The following is a 22,339-nucleotide window of genomic DNA, read 5'->3' on the forward strand; positions in this document are numbered from 1 at the left end:
TTCTTAAAAGTTATTCAGAAAAAAATCTTTTTAATATTCAGCATTTTGACAGAAAAGTTGTCACGAATCCATATTAGCATCTGTTTTAGCCTCCTCAGGATTTGACGCTAAAGACGATATATTAGCATCCGCATTGGGGTTTAACTCCGTCACAAATTAAACTAATGTCTTGCTCAAGGAGTGCTGAGGATGCTCAGGAGTAGCTTGTCGAAGCGGTATTCCTCGGCACGCTGCCTCTTTAAGGTTAGGATTTGGGAGTGACGCGGATGTGAATGCTAGTTTATCCTCTTTCCTTTGCTGTGAGAAATATGTGAACAAACTGGATTAACGGCTACCAGCTCATCTTCATTTGCGAATTATGATGCAGGTTTACAGTATTTATTAAAGGCAAGAGAAAAAGAAGGCTGTTTATGATTTTATCACCTCGGGAATATATGTACTAGGATCGTCCTCCGAGCTGCAGGGAATAACTTTGGACAAGTTCTTTGTATTCGGGTAGCTTGTGGACAACAAGCTGAGCATGGACTGGGGCACCGAGCTTTGGGTAAGTCCCGTTAATGCTGTTTTTATTTCGTGCTGTGACGCCGTTTCTTCACCGAGAAGGTCGTCGTTTGTGAGGGATAAGTGTCTGAAGAAAAGCTTGAAATGCTAACTGAGAAACGAACTGCCCGCCGCTCGTGTCAACGCAGGTTACGAGACATGATTCCATTATCGGACACGTTAGCTTCGTGTCGTTAACGTTAGACGTCTCAGTTGTCGGTGCTGCATGGATATTTGCCCGTCGTTGGTTCTTTTAAATTTTTGCACAAAGCTGTTATGTCTTTCCTTCCCTTTGTTATGCGTGTGGAGAGCTGTAGATTTGTTTTTCTGACACTCTGCTTCCACAGATGCTTGTCGTTTGTTTAACAGCAGTTCACTCGTAGAGCAACACAACTGTTACATGTTTTTTGTCATTTATTTCAGAAAACCTATTTTTTTTTTATATATATTCCAGACTCATTATATACAAACTAAAATGTTTCAAGCATTTTTATTTGAATTTTAAAGTATCTCGATATTAGAATATTTCATAAAGTCAAAACGTATGTTCATTTTTATGTACTCAACACGTGGTTGGGCTCCTTTTTAAATGAATTACTGCATCCATGTGACGTGTGGGATGTAGCTCATCAGCCTGTAGCACTGCTGAGGTGTTATGGAAGTCCTGGTTGTTTTGATAATGGCCTTCAGCTCGTCTGCATTGTTGGTTCTGGTATCTCTCGTCTTCGTCTTGACAATACCCCGTTAAAAGAATCTCTGTCTTGTCTTTGAGGTCAATCAGCTGCAGTCGGCAAACCGGGTCTGGGTATATTCGGCACTGGAGGTGGGTGCCAAGTCCTGCTGGAAAAAGAAAATCAGCATCTCCATAAAGCTTGTCAACAGATGGAAGCATGAAGTGGTCTAAAATCTTTGCCTTTGGACTTGATAATACATAGTGGAGCAACACCAGCAGATGATATGGCACAGAACCCACAGTGTGACAGCACAGATACAGTTGTATGCAAAAGTTTGGGCACCCTTGATCATTTTCATGATTTTTCTTTTATAAATCATTGTTTGTCTGGATCTGAAATTTCAGTTAAATATATCATAAAGCAGACAAACACACTGATATTTGAACAGTAAAATTACGTTTATAGGATTTACAGAAAGTGTGCAATAATTCTTTAAACAAAATTAGGCAGGTGCATAAATTTGGGCACCCAACAGAAAAAAAAAAAAAAATATAAATATTTATTAGATCCTCCTTTTGTAGAAATAACAGCCTCTACACACTTTCTATAGCTTCCAATGAGAGTCTGGATTGTGGTTGAAGGTATTTTGGCCCATTCTTCTTTACAAAACACCTCAGGTTTGTTGGTTTCTGAGCATGGACAGCTCACTTAAAATCACACCACAGATTTTCAATAATATTCAGGTCTGGGGACTGAGATGGCCATTCCAGAACGTTGTACTTGTTCCTCTACATGAATGCCTTAGTAGATTTTGAGCAGTGTTTAGGCTAATTGTCTTGCTGAAAGATCCAGCCCCGGCGCATCTTCAGCTTTGTCACTGAATCATGAACATTGTTCTCAAGAATCTGCTGATATTGACTGGAATCCATGTGACCCTCAACTCTAACAAGATTCCCAGTACCTGCACTGGCCACACAGCCACACAGTATGATGGAACCACCTCCAAATTTTACTGTAGGTAGCAAGTGTTTTTCTTGGAATGCTGTGTTCTTTTTCAGCCATGCATAGCACCCCTTGTTCAGTCCAAATAACTCAATTTTAGTTTCATCAGTCCACAGCACCTTATTCCAAAATGAAGCTGGCTTGTCCAAATGTGCTTTAGCATACCTCAAGCGACTATGTTTGTGGCGTGTATGCAGAAAAGGCTTCCTCTGCATTACAGCATCTCCTTGTGCAAAGTGCATTGTATAGTTGAACGATGCACAGAGACACTATCGGCAGTAAGATCATGTTGTAGGTCTTTGGAGCAGGTCTGTGGGTTGACTATGACTATTCTCACCATCCTTTGGTTCACCTTATCTGAGATTTTTCTTGGCCTGCCACTTCAGGCCTTAACTAGTACTGTGCCTGCGGTCTTCCATTTCCTCACTATGTTCCTCACAGTGGAAACTGACAGCGGAAATCTCTGAGATAGCTTTTTGTATCCTTCCCCTAAACCATGATGTTGAACAATCTTTGTTTTCAGGTCATTTGAGAGTTGTTTAGAGGCTCCCATGTTGCCACTTATTAGAAGAGATGCAAAGAGGGGAAACATTTGCAAATGGCCACCTTAAATACCCTTTCTCATGATTGGATTCACCTGTGTGAGGAGGTCAAGGGTCAGTGAGCTTACCAAACCAACTTTGTGTTCTAATAATTAGTGCTACATGTGTTCAAATCAGTAAAATGACAAGGGTGCCCAAATTTATGCACCTGCCCAATTTTGTTTAAATAATTATTGCACACTTTCTGTATATACTAGAAACTTCATTTCACTTCTCAAATATCAGTGTGTTTGTCTGCTATATGATATATTTAACTGAAATTTCTGATCTATACAACCAATGATTTATAAAGGAAAATCATTAAAATTATCAGGGGTGCCCAAACCTCTGCATACAACTGTATATCTATTTTGAACTTTGCAGTAAGTGTATGTTCTTTGATTGCCAATCAACAGTGGAGGGAACTTTTTCTGTAGTTTGCTTAGTGATGGCAAACTCAAAATATGGTTCTGGAACATTTTGAAACCTTTTCATTGCATATGGTTTGGAATATTGTTCCAGAGTCTGCATCAAAAAGAAGATGTCATCTAACCTGCCAAAGTTGATCTGACTTTGAAGTAGGGATCCAGGAGCTTTTGTTTTTGCATGATCCTTATGCCACTTTATACATTCGTTAAGGGCCCAGTCACACGGCACATGGCGTTAGCTGAATGAAGGGGGAAAAAAGTCACAAATCGTTGAGGAAAAAGTGGATGATTGAGCCTGCGAGTCCAGAGCGCATAAAAGAATGAAACAAAACTAACAAAAGATAAATGAAGCGAACAGCGACCTTGACTCTTTAAACAAAATCAAAACAAAGCATTCATGATGACGTGACTTGACAGCAGGTATCAGACCGAGTGCCAGCCTGTGATCATTTCTGCAGCCAACGTGCACTTTCCACGGCACCTGCAGGTGCGAGTTCTGGTTGTCCTGCCAACAGGTTTGTCTTCACAAAAACGTGTGCGCACACGTATGGTTGCATACCATGGATCGTTTCAGCCACAGATAGCATGCGAATGTGCACGCAGCCATCTGTGGCACACAGCTGTTTGTGTGTGCACAGCCACACAGACAGCATGCAAACGTGCATAAATAGTTACGGTAGTTTATAAAATGTTCTTGTTGCTATTGTTTCTGTATGACAACGTTGCTTTTCGTCCCACATATGGACGAGTCACGTTCAGCTCATTGGATCTTTAGTTATTGATCTGTTCAGATATTGTCAATGTTCATGCAAGAAGTCGGACTTGGGAGGTTGGACGACAAACATAACGCTGCTGGTACGGGAACTATGCAAACGATGAAGAACCATCAAGACAGAAAGCAAAACGAAATACGGACAAATTGAAGTTGTCGTCGGGATTCGTTCACATTTTCCAACAGTTTGAAAACTCTGACAAAGTGCCAGCTACAGGAACGAAGCTGGACGACGGTTAAACGATGTCTCCAAAAGTCAACATACGAGGTCTGTCCAAAAAGTATCAGACCTTTTTATTTTTTTCAAAAACCTTATGGACAACCTTGAACCTTCGTGCGCATGCATGATTTTTTTCATGCTTGTCGGTTGCATCATTCGCCTGTGGGTAGGCTTTGAGTGAGCACTGGTCCTCCCCCCTCGTTGGATTTTCATTGCGAGGAAAATGTCTGAACGATTGGAGTAGCGCTGAATCAAATTTTTCCAGAAACTGTGAGAGACAGCCAGATGGAAACCATTCGGAAGATTCAGACGGCTTTCGGTGGCTTTTCAGTCGAGTGAGTATCCGAGGAATTGTGTAAGAGCTGGACATGTCACAACACGTCCTGTGAGACTTCCAACTTCCGCACGTCTTTCATTACAAAATCTCCTGTAACAGTGGAATGTGCCAAAAAAGTGCTGATGTCCACCTCTTCTGCAATTTCTCTGGTAGTCAGACGACATCCCGGATCAACACAGCGTTCACTTTGGAAATGATCTGGTCGTTTCAGCCTGTCGATTGCTGCTCGGAGCGCGGCGCACTCTCCGTCGTGCGCCGTCCTTAATCTGTGTGATGCCCATAGGATTGTCACCGAAAGCCATCTGAATCTTCCAAATGGTTTCCACCTGGCTGTCTCTCATAGTTTCTGGAAAAATTTGATGCAGCAAAGCTCCAAATCGTTCAGACATTTTCCTCGCAATGAAAATCCAACGAAGGGGGAGGACCAGTGCTCACACAAAGCCTGCTCACAGGCAAATGATGCAACCGACAGGCGTAAAAAAAAAAATCGCACATGAAGGTTCAAGGTTGGCTCATGCAAGCACACATGATTCAAATCCATATGGTTTATGAAAAAAAATAAAAAGGTCTGATACTTTTTGGACAGACCTCGTAACTCCAGATTTCTTGTTTCATTTTGGCTTCTGTGTCCTTCATTAGTGTCATGTGACTGGGGCTTAAGATAATGGTTACATGGAACCCACGTTGTGACATTACATCTGTTTTGATCTTTGCTGATGCCAATCAAAAGGACAGGTGGAGGTTCTCTTCCCTCTCTGTTTGTTGGCTAGACTGAAGTAAGATTTTTGTCAATGGAGATAAAGATATTTTTACTGAAATATTTCTTCAGTTTGTTTAATATTACACGTGGGTGTTTTTTTTTTTTTTTTTTTTTTTATTGCATTCTTTAACATTCCCATTCCATGATACAAAAATCACAATCACAATTTTGATTTCCTTCTTCTGGTGGTTGACAAAAGTATCCCATGAGGAAATATGCACTCTGAGAGTGCAGCTTCTATATTATATTGGCTAATGTAAATATAAAAAAAAAATTTGTGTTGAATCTTCGCAAATGCATTTAATCTATCCTAAACACTCCATAAAGTAACAAAATGCATGTTGGGAATTTTTCTGAGGGGGTTTAGGGTACTTGGAGAAAGCAAATTCATTTCAGCATGAAAAATAAGACAAAAAAAGTCACCTGAAAATCTATATCATGTGGCTGTAAATAGTGATTTCAATTGCTCTAAATTGTTGTTCTCAAGTTATTCAGTATAATGACATTTTCAACAAGTACTTAAACACAATGAATGCCATTGTAATAGTTATGTTTCAGTTTTTATTTAGTTTTGAGTGTCCTTTCTCTGGTGGTAGGGAAAATATATTGGCGCAAATGTCCCCTTCCCCTCCACAGTGACAGAGTTCTGTAAAAGCAAGCAACAGTACAAGCATCAGTTTACCATCTTAATCTTTCCAGCCCAGAGTGAGTGGATCAGGGATGACTGGGTCCAGAATTATGTCCTGAGTCTAGATGTTTGCCTGCAGATGACCTCACTGCATGTGTTCGGCCCATGCTCCATGTGTTGGTGGAAGCCCTGGTCTGGTTTTAGTTGCTTGAACAGAAGCCACCTCAGATCTTTGGCTTGTGAGACTTTCACTGTCTTTGGGCAGAATAGCGCACACGGAAATGCTTCACAGCCATCAGCGAGAACTACTTCTACATCTAACATCGCTACTACTGGAAACATTGCCAATGTTACTACCATGCACCCACTAGGACCACTGCAATCACTGCACGTTCTACAAGTAAAAATAATTTAAGTAGAGCTATTTACAAATTGTTTACTGGAAGGTCTAATCGAAAGCACTTACCTTTTCAGTGTGCTGGCACTATTAATATTTGGTTTTCTTTGTAAATGTTTCCAATGTGCTGAGCAATTGCTTTCAAGGTGTGGCACAAATGTTACACTCACTACAATGTAGCAGTGTTACCCATTATTATACACATTGTGACTTCATAGTTAACGCCCTGTCACACCTTGACAATTTAGCCTACGTATGCTGACCGTTTTAAAAACTCTGGCGCACACTGTCATACGTCTGATATATTAATGCAGCTGTCACACCTTGATGATTAACCAGCGTCTGCCCGTTTACACCCAAGCAGTTCGGGTCGGTACTGCACGGTGTGGTGCGCATCAGAAACGGAGTAATAAAACATTATTATATTTTTTTATTTCATTTTTTTTATCTTGGTGGACCATTTTCATTGTGTACAGAATGCTGATGAACGGACAAACTGTGGAAAATGCTGCCGTGAATGAATGGAGGGCTGTGACTCTTTAACCCTCTGGGGCGGATGCCGTCGTATATGATGGCTAAGTACAAGTTTTACTAAATTATAAATAACTTTTTAATGATATGAGATAGAAACTTACTTTTTTCTGAAAAGTGAACTCCGCGGACTTTCGAGCCAGCCATCCACCATGTTTGTACTCCTCATAGAAGCTGTGTGATGACGTGCGCAGTGTGAGTGTCCAATCGGAATTGGTTCACTGTCACATGGTTTTCCAATATCCAATCGTAGGGCAGAGCAGTCTCACATGGTACAAGATTGTTAGGAGCAGTGATATGTTACTCTTTGGGATGTGAATGCTGTTTGAACAGCCCCCCTGGCTGCTGGCTGCATGCATAAAAGCGCAGCATTGCGCATATGAATGAAGTGATCAGCGTAAGAGGTTCTCATGCAATCTCACGTGGTGGACCAAAGAGTGTCACTGCGAGCAATCCAAGAGGGAGTCGGCTCCATAGAATTCAAAAGTTTGTGTTGTAAGCCTTTGTGTAATAGCAGACAGAAATTGCTTTGAGATGTGGCATAAAGACAAACAAAACGCATGGACCATTTTGTATATATTGTTCAAAATGTGCATTTATGTTTATTGTTAGAACATTTACTTTCTAAATTCTCTTTGTACTAGACCCCAAACTACATTTCTAAAGTGTCAGAATAGTTGTTTGTTATAGTTTGCTGTGTGTTTTGAATAAATATGTGTGAAAATTATTCCCGCTTTATTTTTTCCTTTCTTATTTCTGATTGTAAACTTTTATTACACTTATAAAAACACCACTATAGCATATATATTCTGAAAGTACAGGTTGTCCTGAAAAAAAGAGACATAACACTTGATTGTGGGATGCAGGGAGAGCTGTTAGAAGTGCTGTGTGATCTGTCAGTGTGGTGTTTGCAGACAGCCACGGCACTTTAAATGTATAATAGGGCTGCAGCTATTGATTATCTTAGTAATTGAGTATTGTGTCGATTGTTCTGGCAATTAATCAAGTAATCGGATAAAAAGTACTTTTGCGTTTTTAAACGTCATCAATAGTCCAGGGCTCTCCCTACTAAGCAGTGGCACAATGTCACTGCACCAAAATCTTGACATTTTGGTTAAATGGCGATGGGGTGTGTTGTTTTGTTTTGTTTCATTAACCATTTTTAAGTTTTAATGTTGGTGGACAGGGTCCTTGTGTGATTTTTTTTTTTTTTTTTTTATATCCCTCTTTCTCTATGATTCAGCAGATGTGTTTCAGCTGGAGGTTGAACATGCAACCCTCGTCAGTTTTTTTTATTTATTTATTTTTTTCTTATTATTTAAGTTACAGTTTTTGTGAAGCATTGTGTGTTGCCCAAAAAAAGCGAAAATTAAAAAGCGAAACAATGGACTTTTGCTGAGAGGACTTTTGCCGCCCGCCGGGCGAATAGCCACTCCCCACGTAGAGCGGACCATGTGTTTTTTAAAAATAGACAGACACACTGCTTTGCTTTAAATGCGCAGTAGGTCTATTTCAGATGATCAGTGTGGACCATCTTTCTCTTAAAAGGCTATTTTTTACACTGTGTGTCACGTTGGAAAGGTGTAGGTATTGTTGCTAATTTGATTAGCTGTTATGCTCTAGTCTTCTTTTTTTTTTTTTTTTTTCTGGGGTCATTGCAGCGCCACACACTGGCCTGGTATATGTACTACAACGTTAAATGAAGCTTCGAATTTGCCTCAAACATTTTTTGTGATCGAATTATTCGAGTTACTTGACTAATCGTTTCAGCCCTTCAGCATGATCACCCTTATCGATCGATCAGGTCGTCTGATGATCACACCACAACGACGGCGAGCAAAGTTTAAATCATTACAGCACTTCAGTGTGTTCAGAGCACGACACCAGCATGAGACACACACCTGCAGCAGAAAAAAACCACTGAGGAACTTGCTTTAAAATGCTGCTTTTCCAGCCAGGAATTAAAGGATTTCTGAGGTCATTTTCAAAAATCAGGAACTTTATTTGGATTCATGTCCATCTGTGATGCTGAATTGGACTGAAATGAACAGGCAGACTTTATATTTTTCCGTGTGTGAATGAAACAGTCGTTCTGCGTACGGACCACAGCTTTCAGCCAATCAGTAACCAGCATTAATGGACGGATGAGTAAATTCCAAGAAACGTCTGCCAGCAATCACATAACTTACCTACAACTGATGTCTAGCATGTGCGGGATGTATGAGTCACACGCTGGCACTCGTTGAAAATTTTCAGCATGCCCAAAATTTTTGGAGGAGCTCAGCTTATCAGGACCAGCGTGCGTCAACTTGCTCTTAACTTATAATTTCTTAACGATACCTGAAAAGAACCGGCTCTCGATACCCAACCCTAGTATAGTCAAAAGACAAGTTTAAGCACTGTTGCCAAAATTCTACCCCAAATTTTTAAAACTTTATTTTTTTGTGTCCGCACCTGCTTGTCTAACTTTCTCACAATTTCCTGCTTTAGATCATCGCGAGGTGGTGGACAAGCGGTTCGTGCACTTCAGTGTGGAAAGTTCCCAGTTAAAGCCCCATCAACGCCCATTTCTCCATGTATTGTAGAGTTGGGTCAGGAAGCGCATTCAGTGTAAAACCTGTGCCAAATCAACATGCACATTGACCTCCGATCTGCTGTGGCAACCCCAAAAACATGGGACCAGCTGAAGGGACTGACTTTCCTGCTTTACATCAAGCTTAAAATTAGCAATTTTATGAGGGTCCACAAAATGATTATAGCTGATGGCTTGTAATAAATCAGAATTTTAAAGCCTGTTGAGTATAAATAACATCATATGTGCAGACAGGCTGCATTTAATTATCAGGTATTTTATTACTTTTGGAATGAATTGTTTCATACAAATGCTTTGTCTGAAACACTTTGTAAACAAAGTGTTTTGCAAGATCCAGTTATGTGTTCAAATATCTTGTTTTGTATAATCGATGTACATTTAGTCTATTATTTAAATAATTGATGATTAATTTTGTGTCTTCTAATCAGTGCTGATCCAGGTTAGGATATGAAGAGAGCAGGTTCCTTGCAACTCCCCAAATCTGATTGGTAGTCTGCCACGGTTTCTCTCTCTCTCTCTCACTTTTTTTTTTTTTTAAACCAGTGTACCGTGCACACGTGCTCACCAATGCACACGTCCATTTACATGGAAGGAGAAAATGTAAAATGGAGCATTGCAAAGATGAGGATGGGGAGGTTGTGCTCTCATTACAGTGTTTCCCCTCTAGGCCTCTTTCTCTGTCCTTTTTCCATCTATCATACTGGTGCAACAACCTAATTAATTTTGTCCTACTTTGATTGAGTCACAGAACGATCCAAACCTCAGTATTAATAGGAAGGTGTTTTAATTTATGTTTCTTTTCTCTTCATTGCAAGAGTGTCACGTCATTCTGTGTTTTTTATTTGTTGTGTTTGTCACTTCAGGTTTGACACAGCCCTGGGAGCATTATTGGTGCTGCTAATGTTTGGCTAGATACTCATCCCTTGTGGCCAAGCCAGTTCTGTGACATCTGTCCCCTGATTGTCATTAATCCACTTGCTATTTTAAGACACAGGTTTGCAGTGTGCAAGATCAGTGACTGCTAGGCTTTAGCTGTGATAGTGAGTGTTAACATGTCAGTCTGCACTACTTCAGCGTGATGTGTCTGGTTAGACCAGGCACCTAATTTTCAAGCCCACAGGGTGACTCAAAGCCGAAATATCTGCCCAGGCATTGTAGGTTGGTGACTTCTCAGGGTGATTCCTTTAAAAATTATTTGATACTCAGATGTTCCCCTTTTTATTCCCCCCCATCTTACCAGAAAATCTCGGAAGACAAAGTTTAAAGAACAGTTTAATTACATTACTGTTTCATTAAACAGCTGTCTGTGATCTTGGATGTGTGTGTGTCTGTGGGATCTACAAATATAATTTTGACTGTGGTGAAGAAGTGATAAATAATAGTTGTATGGCAGTTATCACTGCTTGACACAGCATAGTTTCTATTGTTGAAAACTACTTTGATGTAATTTTAATAGTGTGTTACTGACTGGCTGAGGAAGAAGATGGAAGAAAATATATCATTTGTTGTCTACAAAAAAATTACACACTACATTATAACAGAGAAATTTGCCAAAGACAAAACACAATTACTCATACTTCGTGTTTTTGTTAAAATAGTTTTTGAGGTGCGACTTATACACTGGTGCAACTTATCTACTGAAAAATCACACTTAAATAGAATCCAGTTTTCATATTGATTATCATTAAGAGCCAGTATTTATAAGAGTCAGACAGGTAGTGATTTATCACCACTTCAGATTTGTCGCAATTTTTTTTTTATGGGTGGGTATATGTTAGAAATGAACAAAAATCACTTTTTAAAAATATCCTTGATGGGGTCTGTTTTTTTTAAGGGGATCTTGGAAATTTGGGGTCAGAATGAGCCAAAATGGCAAAATCAAAATTTAGATTTTTGAATGCTCATATTTCCGTGCACCCTGAGTTAACCAAATTTATTTTCATTTGTGTTTGTCTGTCAGGTATGGACTCTCCAAAATTGTGAAAATTGTGGCGGCTGACTCATGGCACAGCCCATAGGTGCCGCTGCAAATCGCTATTTTTTGTAATTGTGCACATTTTCGCATGGGCGGTGTGGCCTGGGCCCTTCGTCAACCAAGGTCTTATATGCATGTGAAGATAGATTACGACCTCTTACTTTGACTTTTTTTTTTTGACACTAGAGATGCTGAGTGACAATATGAGCCATATTTCATCACTTTTGACTAAGGGAGCTTGAAGAAATCACTTTGCGAAAAAGTGGTAATTTCGCATTTTGGCAACTAAAAGCACACCCCATACTTGTGCGCCCAAAGTCAGACGCTGAAATTTTCATCGAAATCAAAGTAAGAGGTCCTAATCTATCATTATATGCATAAAAAACACCACACCGCCCCTGTGAAAATGTGCACAATTACAAAAAAAATAGCGATTTGTAGCGCCACCTGTGGACTGTGCCCTGAGCCAGCCACCACAATTTTCACGTTTTTGGAGACTCCAAACATGATAGACTAAAAATAAATTTGTCTCAGTCAGGGCGCATAGAAATATGAGCATTTGAAAACCTAAATTTTGTGATTTTTGCTATTTTGACACCAAATTTCCAGGACCCACTAAAAAAAAGCGGACCCTATCAAGGATACAAAATGTGATTTCTGTTCCTTTCTAACATATGTCTACCCATAAAATTATTTGGGGACAAATCTGAAGGGGTCATGAATCACCCTCTAATAGAAACCTGCCTGACTCTTATAAAAACTGGGTCTTAAAGTTGAAATTCATCACACATTTCATTCATTTATAGAGATGGGTATTGATGAGGGCCCCTTCACACATAAGACAAAATTGGGTAAAAGAAGCAGAAACTGGCCGAAATACCGCAAACAAAAAATGAAATTGGGAACCGCGAGACATTCCACCTGCTGTTGGGAGGGACAACATGGTTGGACAGGCGTGCACGATACCGCGACGATGGTGTCGTATGCGGAACACAGTGCGTGCACCTGGAACCTGTGATACCACATCGTGCCTCTGCTGTGGGGAGGGGGTGCACCCCCCCACCACAATTTCTAATATTTAATCCCCTCAGCTAGCAGATAATACAAAGATGTTCGTTCTGTTCCTCTGTATATCACCAGTTGAGTGTACACATGATCAGAAGGTCCTTTTTACATGGCACAGCCTGCCGATGTGTGCGCTGCGCAGTTGCTCCAGCCCGTTGCAAAGGCTATGTGTTTTTATGTATTTCCACAGAGGGTTGGCTATCGAGAACCGGTTCTTTTCGGGTATCATTAAGAAAATATATTGGATCCACCGACATCAGTAGCCTTTTTGCTTAATGGTTCCCTTATTGGTCCTTCAGAGCGGCCGTTGTTTTGGGGGGTATTTGTCGGGAAAATGATCATGTCTCTACGTTGATTACAGAAACCCTGCAGGGTCTGTAATGAACCGTTTCTGCAGCGCGGTTCTTCTTTGAAGCTTGAAGCAATGAAGCATTGATCCGACCTGCTGCTTCATTGGTTCATTGTTTTATTTTGCTTTATATTAATTTTTCCCCGCTAAAACCCCAAAGAGCATATGTCTGTGTAATATTTACCTTTTTTATATTAAACTGACCTGTTATGGTCTTCTGAAACAGTTGATAGATGTATTTTATAACTTAAGAACGGGACCGATGCTAATGCATTAGCATTTCTGGCATTTTCAGTGTTAAAGTTAGCATTAAGCTGTTTGCATCTCAGCACGTTTGTGTGCATTTTTCTGTATAATAATTAATGGCTCAGTGTTTGTTGTCATAAAAGAGTCAAATGTATTACAAATTGTAATTTTTTTAATTTATTTTTGTTTATATATTATTTTTCTTATTATTAGTAATAATAATAGCAACAACAACAATAATAGTAATAACTAGGACTGCAAGCAGTCATATACGGGCCCTCGTTCCGCGTGACCACCTACCCAGGACATTGCATCCCCTTGTGACCAGATGTGGGCATGTGCGCACAGGGGCAACCACTCATCACACAGTTAAAATTTTAAGCAAATCACATAATGCATGAAGGAGTTATGACATGTTGATGGTTCATCCACTAGGGGGTGCTCAGTGTACAAACAGAGGGGTCAGGTGTGTTCAGGGGCCAACCGTCATCACACGTGAAGTTTCATGTCAATCAGGCAAAGCATGAAGGAGTTACAATGAATTGATGTTCCATGGCGAAGGGTCAAAATGGCGGCGCCATAGCGGCCACACCCTTCGACATAGAGAAAAGCTTTCGATAACTTTTGATCATTATCGTTTCTGGATGCTGTGAAAAAAAATTTGAAGTGCATTGGACAAAATCCCTAGGAGGAGTTTGTTCAAATACAACGTGTGGAAATCACGCCAAAATGAGAAGAAAATTCAAAATGGCCGACTTCCTGTTTGGCGTAGACCCATAGTGCAAGAGACTTTTTGTGTACATCTATGCAAGTCACACGTGTACCAATTTTCATCTCCCTACTCCAAAAAAAAAAAAACCCTATGGGGAGTTTTTTTTTGAAAGTTTCAAGGGGGCGCTATTGAGGCATTGTGCCCCGCCCATGGGCGACGCCCCAATGAATTGTAAGAGGGTGTCATGCTTGACCTCTGTGTCAATTTTCATGATGATATGACAAAATTAAAGCGGTCAAAAGGAATAACGTAATTTCATGGCGAATAGGCAATATTCGGCATGCCGCCATAAGTCCTGCTCACAGGCTGCTACCAGATACAGGACATGTTCACATCTTCAGTCAAACTCCAGACATCTCCACGTCACTACATATTCAGTCCCTGATTGCTCATTGCGGCGCGACGAGATGAAAAAGTTCAGATTTTTGAAATTGGGGAGGTGGGCAATGAGACGCGACGCAATATCACGCCACAAACGCGCAAAAGGGTCAAAATCGCTTCACTCGCGTCCATCGCGCTGCGCGGTTTGGCACCAAAACGCGTCCTTACATAGGAATTACATGGCAACCTGTGGCTGCAGTCGCTCGCGTCGTGCCCAGTGTGAACGCGGCATAAGGGAGTGCCCAGCCACCCTGCGGAGGAAACTCATCTCGGCCTCTTGTACTCGCGATCTCGTTCTTTCAGTCATGAGCCAAATCTCATGACCATAGGTGAGGATCGGAATGTAGATTGATCCGTAAATCGAGAGCTTTGCCCCCCTACTCAGCTCTCTCTTCACCACGACGGTCCAGTACAGCGACCGCATCACTGCAGATGCTGCACCGATCCATCTATCAATCTCACGCTCCATCCGTCCCTCACTTGTGAACAAGACCCCGAGATACTTAAACTCCTCCACTTGAGGCAAGGACACTCCACTGACCTGAAGAGGGCAAAGCACCTTTTTCCGGTCGAGAACCATGGCCTCGGATTTGGAGGTGATGATTTTCATCCCGGACGCTTCACACTCTGCTGCAAACCGCCCCAGTGCACGCTGAAGGTCCTGATTTGACGAAGCCAACACAACTACATCGTCCGCAAACAGCAGAGACGAGATTCTGTGGTTCCCAAACCAAACCCCCTCTACACCCTGGCTGCGCCTAGAAATTCTGTCCATAAAAATAATGAACAGAACTGGTGACAAAGGGCAGCCCTGGCGGAAGCCAATGTGCACTGGAAACAGGTTTGACTTATTACCGGCAATGCAAACCAAGCTCCTGCTGCGGTCGTACAGGGACCGGATAGCCCTTAGCAAAGGACCCTGGACCCCGTACTCCCGGAGCACCCCCCACAGGGTGCCCCGAGGGACACGGACGAACTCCTTCTCCAGATCCACAAAACACATGTGGACTGGTGGGGCAAACTCCCATGAACTCTTGAGCACCCGATGTAGCATGTAGAGCTGGTCCAGTGTGCCGCGACCAGGACAAAAACCACTTCTCCTCCTGAATCTGAGGTTTGACCATCGTTCGAATTCTCCTCTCCAGTACTCTGGAATAGACCTTACAGGGGAGGCTGAAGAGTGTGATCCCCCTATACTTGAAACACACCCTCTGGTCCCCCTTCTTAAACAGAGGGACCACCACCCCGGTCTGCCAATCCAGAGGCACTGTCCCCGATCGCCACGTGATGTTGCAGAGGCGTGTCAGCCAAGACAGTCCCACAACATCCAGAGACTTAAGGTACTCAGGACGGATTTCATCCACTCCAGGAGCCCTGCCACCGAGGAGCTTTCTAACCGCCTGGGTAATGGATGAGTCCGCCTCTGAGTCCCCAGTCTCTGCTTCCTCTTTGGAAGACGTGACGATGGGATTGAGGAGATCCTCAAAGTATTCCTTCCACCGCCCGACAACATCCCCAGTCAGGGTCAAGAGCTCCCCACCTGCACCGTAAACAGTGCTGGTGGAGAGCTGCTTCCACCTCCTGAGGCGTCGGATGATTTACCAGAATCTCTTCGAGGCCGACCGATAGTCCTCCTCCGTGGACTCCCCGAACTCCTCCCAGACCCGTGTTTTTTGCCTTTGCGACCGCATGGCTGCGGCATGCTTGGCCTGCCGGTACCTGTCAGCTGCCTCCGGTGTCCCACCTACCAACAAAGATAAGTAGGACTCCTTCTTCAGCTTGACGGCATCCCTTACTTCCGGCGTCCACCACCGGGTTCGGGGATTGCCACCGCGACAGGCACCAGAGACCTTGTGACCACATCTACGAGCGGCCGCATCAAAAGTGGAGGTGGAGAACATGGTCCACTCTGACTCCATGTCTCCAACCTCCCCCGGGATTTGGGAGAAGCTCTCCCGGAGGTGGGAGTTGAAGACCTCATTTACAGAGGGTTCTGCCAGTTGTTCCCTGCAGACCCTCATGATACGTTTGCGCCTGCCAGGTCTGACCGGCTTCCTCCCCTCCCAGCGGATCCAACTCACCACTAGGTGGTGATCGGTCGACAGCTCTGCCCCTCTCTTCACTCGAGTGTCCGAGACACGTAGCCGAAGGTCAGATGATACGACTACAAAGTCGATCATTGACCTCCGGCTCAGGGTGTCCTGGTGCCACTTGCACTTATGGACACCCTTGTTCTCGAACATCGTGTTCGTGAGAGACAAACTGACTAGCACAGAAGTCCAACAACTGAACAGCACTCGGGTTCAGATCGGGGAGGCAGTGCTTCCCGATCACCCCCCTCCAGGTCTCACTGTCGCCGCCCATGTGGGCGTTGAAATCCCCCAGGAGAACAATGGAGTCCCCAGTCGGAGCGCTATCTAGTACCCCTCCCAGGGACTCCAAGAAGGTCGGGTACTCTGCACTGCTGCTCGGCCCGTAGGCCGAGACAACGGTGAGAGACCTGTCCCCGACCCGAAGGCGTAGGGACGTGACCCTCTCGTCCACTGGAGTGAACTCCAACACATGGCGACTGAGCTGGGGAGCAATACGCAATGCGACCCCAGCTCTCTGCCTCTCCCCGTGGGCAACGCCAGAAAAATGAAGCGTCCAGCCCCTCTCCAGGAGTTGGGTACCAGAGCCCAAGCTGTGCGTGGAGGTGAGACCGACTATCTCTAGTCGGTATCTCTCAACCTCCAGCACAAGCTCGGGCTCCTTCCCCCCCCCAGCGAGGTGACATTCCACGTCCCAACAGCCAGGGGCTGTGCGCATGGCCCGGGCCGCCGGGCCACCCGCCCTCGACCGCCACCCAATCCTCTCTGCACCCGACCCCCATGGCTCCCTCTGCAGGTGGTGAACCCACAGGAGGGCGAGCCCACGTTGCTCTTTCGGGCTGAGCCCGGCCGGGCCCGATGGGCTAAGGCCTGACTACCAGGTGCTCGCGTGGGAGCCCCAACCCCAGGCCTGGCTCCAGGGTGGGGCCCCGGCTCCAACATACCAGGCGACGTCTCGGTCCTTGATTTTTTTACTGGTCATGGAGGTTCTGAACTGCCCTTAGTCTGACCCGTCACCTAGGACCTGCTTGCCTTGGGAGCCTCTACAAGGGGCACAAAGCCCCCGACAACATAGCTCCTAGGATCATCCGGGTATGCAAACTCCCCCACCACGATAAGGTGGCAGCTAGAGGGGGAGGTGCGCGTACGGGCGTTGTCCTACTCGGGCCCTAATAATAATAATAAACAGCGCAGTTACAATAGGGTCCTTGTAGGACTTTTTCCTACTCGGGCCCTAAATATAAAACCAACTAACGAACATAAAGGAATATAGAAATAAATAACTGTTTCCTGTGAACATCTAGTGACTCACCACACACTAGTGTCTCATCCCTGTCTTAAGTTTAATGACAGTTTGTTTCGGTCCAACCGTATTTTCAGTTTGTTAATTTCTTCAGTGATTTCCTCCAGAACTATCTGCCAAGCTAGAAAACTGCTGCATCCTAGTAAGAGCATAATGCTACTAGAATGAATTTGAATATGGAAAGTTGGGTTTTTTTCTCACCTAAATGGATGCTGCACTCACTGCAGTTTATTGTCTGGAATAATCCCAGATTGTATTTCAGAGCTTTTAGAATTCAAACATTTTCATGTGGGTGGTATTGGGGGTTAATTTTGGGTTACAGCTTTTTTTGTTTGTCGCCACTTTCATCCCTGAATATGTCAATCGTGAGTCACTTTTGTGCAGATTAAAGTCACTAACTGGGACTCTTGTTTTGAGAAAGAAACAAGAATCATCCTCTGATCTGTTCACATGGCTACGAAGGCTGCGCGGCTCAATGCCGATTCAAGTTAGATTGATAGAGTCTAGTCGGAATTAATAAATTCAAAGCGAAATGCCGTTTAATTCAATTGACACCTCTTGTTATGTTGTAATACAAACAAACTGCAATCGATCAAAACGTTTTTTTTTCCTCCCAAAATGAGACATCCTGCACTGACGTGCAGCAGCTGGCTGAGCTCAGAGGTATGGAGAGACATTCATGCCAAAATGTCTCAAAGGAAATGCTTTTGACAAAAACTACAGATTTTATTTTTATTTATCTATCTCGATACACTACCAGCGGTATGATACGTCTTGCGATACATGATGATACACGATGATACGATGCGATATGATTCACCCCTGTTCCCGATTCGATGCAATTTGATATGTATTTTATCGCGATTCAGTTCCTCAAAATGCGATACAATGTGATTTGGTGCCATACGATGCAATTCAACATGATGCAAAGAAATTATACCAAAAATTTAAAAAGAAAATAAGCTGCAATTCAGTATAGTACTATGGTATTCTTTTGATTCTATTAGAGGCAGAGGACTTTTACACCTTATAAGCAACAAATTTACCATATTCAACATTAAGGAACATAATCGGTTTCCTCATATTTGGAACCTGTTTAATCACAATGTCAGAACTTAAACAGTACAGTAACCAATAAGACAGTATCACTCTTAATGAGTGACTTAAAGTGACATTTTCAATAGTGCAATGTCCATATTCCTGTCTGCCAGACAGATACTAATATGAACTCTTCAGCAGGTAGGCTAATAAAATAGAAAAACACTCCAACCTGTCCACCATAGCAAGACCAAAGAGCTGTCTAAGGACACAAGGGACAAAACAGTAGACCTGCACAAGGTTGGGATGGACTACAGGACAACAGACAAGCAGCTTGGTAGAAGACAACAACTGTTATGATTATTTATTAGAAAGTGGAAGAAACACAAGATGACTGTCAATCTCCCTCGGTCTGGGATTTCATGCAAGATCTCACTTTGTGGGGTAAGGATGATTCTGAGAAAGCTCAGAACTACACAGGAGGATCTGGTCAATGACCTGAAGAGAGCTGGGACCACAGTCACAACGATTACATTAGTAACACATGATGCTGTCATGGTTTAAAATCCTGCAGGGCAGCAAGGTCCCCCTGCTCATGCCAGCACATGACCATGCCCATTTGAAGTTCACCAGTGACCATCTGGATGATCCAGAGGAGGCATGGGAGAAGGTCATGTGACCAGATGAGACCAAAATAGAGCTTTTTGGAATCAACTCCACTTACCATGTTTAGAGGATGAGAACAACCCCAAGAAAACCATCCCAACCGTGAAGCATGGGGGTGGAAACATCATACTGTGGGTGTGCTCTTCTGCAAAGGGGACAGGACGACTGCACCGTATTGAAGGGAGGATGAATGGGGTCATGTATTGCGAGACTTTGGCAAACTACCTCCTTCCCTCAGTAAGAGCATTGAAGATGGGTCATGGCTGGGTCTTCCAGCATGACAATGACCCCAAACACACAGCCAGGGCAACTAAGGAGGGGCTTCGTAAGAAGCATTTCAAGGTCCTGTAGTGGCCTGGCCAGTCTCCACACCTGAACTCAATAGAAAATCTTTGGAGGGAGCTGAAACCTTTAAGATATGGAGAAGATCTGTATGGAGGAGTGGGTCAGAATCCCTGCTGCAGTGTGTGCAAACCTGGTGAAAAACTCAATTTCAATTTATTTTCATTTATATAGCACCAAATCACAACAGAGTTGCCTCAAAGCGCTTCACACAGGTAAGGTCTAACCTTACCAACCCCCAGAGCAACAGTGTTAAGGAAAAACTCAAACCTCAAGCAGACCAGACTCAAAGGCGTGACCCTCTGCTTGGGCCATGCTACAAACAAAAATAATTACAGAACAATTCACGGACAAATATACAAGAAATGCTATTGGCGCACAGGACAGGAGGGTCGCCAACACAAATACAACTTCCATCTCTGGATGGAGCTGCACCTTAAACAGAGAGAAAAAACAGAATCGGGCATCAGAAAGACAAAAAAAAATACTGTATAATTTGCCAGCATTAAACAACAAGAAAAACAGAGAAATACTAAGGTGATCGCTGGCCACTAGCCCTAAACTTCACTAAAAGACCCAGAATTTAGGTAAAGTTGAGGCCGCAGCCCGCTCCAATTACTAATAAATGAATTAAAGAGTAAAAAGCGTAAAACAAAACTGTACCAGTATGCTAGCCATATGAAAGGGAAAATCAGTGCGTCTTAAATCTGGACTTGAAAATCTCCACAGAACCTGATTGTTTTATTGACGCAGGGAGATCATTCCACAGAACAGGGGCACGATAAGAGAAAGCTCTGTGACCCGCAGACTTCTTATTCACCTTAGGGACACAAAGTAGTCCTGCACCCTGAGAATGTAAAGCCCGGGCCGGTACGTAAGGTTTAATTAGGTCAGCTAGGTAGGGAGGTGCCAGTCCATGAATAATTTTATAGGTTAGTAGCAGAACCTTAAAATCTGATCTCACTGGGACAGGAAGCCAGTGAAGGGATGCCAAAATGGGTGTAATGTAGTCGAACTTTCTGCTTCGTGTCAAAAGTCTGGCTGCAGTATTTTGAACCAATTGGAGACCCCTAATGCTAGACTGCAGTAAACCAGAAAATAGAACATTGCAGTAGTCCAATGTAGAAGAGATAAATGCATGAATCAGGGTCTCAGCATCAGCCATAGACAGGATGGGACGAATCTTCGCTATATTTCGCAGGTGGAAGAAAGCAGTCCTAGTAATATTTCTAATGTGGAGGCCAAAGGACAACGAAGGATCAAAAATTACCCCAAGGTTCCTCACTTTGTCAGTGTGATGTATGACACACGAGCCTAGGCTGAGCGTTAACTGGTCAAATTGATGCCGATGTCTCACTGGACCAAGAACCATGACTTCAGTCTTATCTAGGGAAGCAGGAGTAGAAATTAGTTCACCCTAAGGACATGATCCCTAGTTACAAACAGAGCAATGTAGTGTATTCTATCAGATGTCAGGAAAACTGTAACGAACACTACATAGGTGAAACGAAGCAACCTTTACACAAAAGGCTATACCAGCACTGCAGAGAGGGCAGAGAGGACCTCAGTCTGCGGTTCATCTCCACCTTAAAGACAGTAACCACACGTTTAAGGCCAAGGAAGTTAAAATATTAGCCAGAGAGAAGAAATGGTTTGAGAGAGGGGTCAAGGAGGCATTCTTTGTGAAACGTTTGAAACCCAGCCTTAACTGGGGAGGGGGTCTGAGACACACTTTATCCCCTGTTTACAATAGGGTACTCAGGTCAAAGGAGTTTCAGTCTTTTGTTCATGGTAATGAGTCATTCACGTCATCAAGGGAGCCATCAGAAAGGCATCCATCCCATCATTAGAGGGACAGCTGTCCTGTCATTAGGTGTGCTAACTAGAGCACAATAGTTGCTAATTAGAGTTATTGTTTAGTCCCTAGCCTATAGCAGTCTGCCTCTCAGTAGGAGGGGTCTGGTTAGTTTTAGGTTTAAAACTCCAGCTTTTGTTGGCTTCTGTTTTATTCTTCTCTACAAGAATCAGACAGAAGTCAGACTTCCAGAGCAAGAATTTTAGCTGAAGAAGCTTCTGCGATTTGAAGCGAAACGTCCTTGCATCAAGCAACCCAGTCCAGTCGAAGATTCAAGCTTCTCTAATGATTATAGACAATTTTAGAGAAAGAGACAAAAAGAACCTGAATAAAAACACAACAGAAAAAATATAAAACCAACTAACAATGAACATACATACATACATACAGAAATAAGTGTTTTCTGTGAACACCTAGTGACTCTTACACCTCCACTTCATCCCTGTCTTATCTAAGTTTAATGACAGTTTGTTTCGGTCAAACCATATTTTCAATGTGTTAATTTCTTCAGTGATTTCCTCCAGAACTATCTGCCAAGCTAAAAAACTGCTGCATCCTAGTAAGAGCAGAATACTACTGGAATGAATTTGAAAAAGGAAAGTTGTTTTTTTTTTTTTTCCCCCTCACCAAATGGATGCTGCACTCACTGCAGTTTATTGTCTGGAATAGCCTCAGATTGCATTTCAGAGCTTCTAGAATTCAAACAATTTCGCGCAGGTGGTGTTGGGGGGTAATTTTGGGTTTCAGCTTTTTTTGTTTTTCACCACTTTCATCCCTGAATATGTGAAATCATG

The 22,339-nt window shown here is 43.0% G+C and overlaps 1 protein-coding gene across 2 annotated transcripts in view; it reads left to right on the forward strand.

Moving 5' to 3' along the window:
- The first annotated feature begins 247 nt into the window (after positions 1-247).
- The window catches only part of trip10a (thyroid hormone receptor interactor 10a), a 73,357-nt gene continuing 51,265 nt past the window's right edge, over positions 248-22,339 (forward strand). For both annotated transcript variants that reach the window (XM_034189999.1, XM_034190000.1), the window contains exon 1: positions 248-544. In XM_034189999.1, the coding sequence (XP_034045890.1) occupies positions 521-544 (24 nt within the window). In that variant the 5' untranslated portion in view covers positions 248-520. The remainder of the gene's footprint in view (positions 545-22,339) is intronic.

Source organism: Thalassophryne amazonica, chromosome 16 (genome assembly GCF_902500255.1).
Source record: "Thalassophryne amazonica chromosome 16, fThaAma1.1, whole genome shotgun sequence".
NCBI lineage: Eukaryota > Metazoa > Chordata > Actinopteri > Batrachoidiformes > Batrachoididae > Thalassophryne > Thalassophryne amazonica.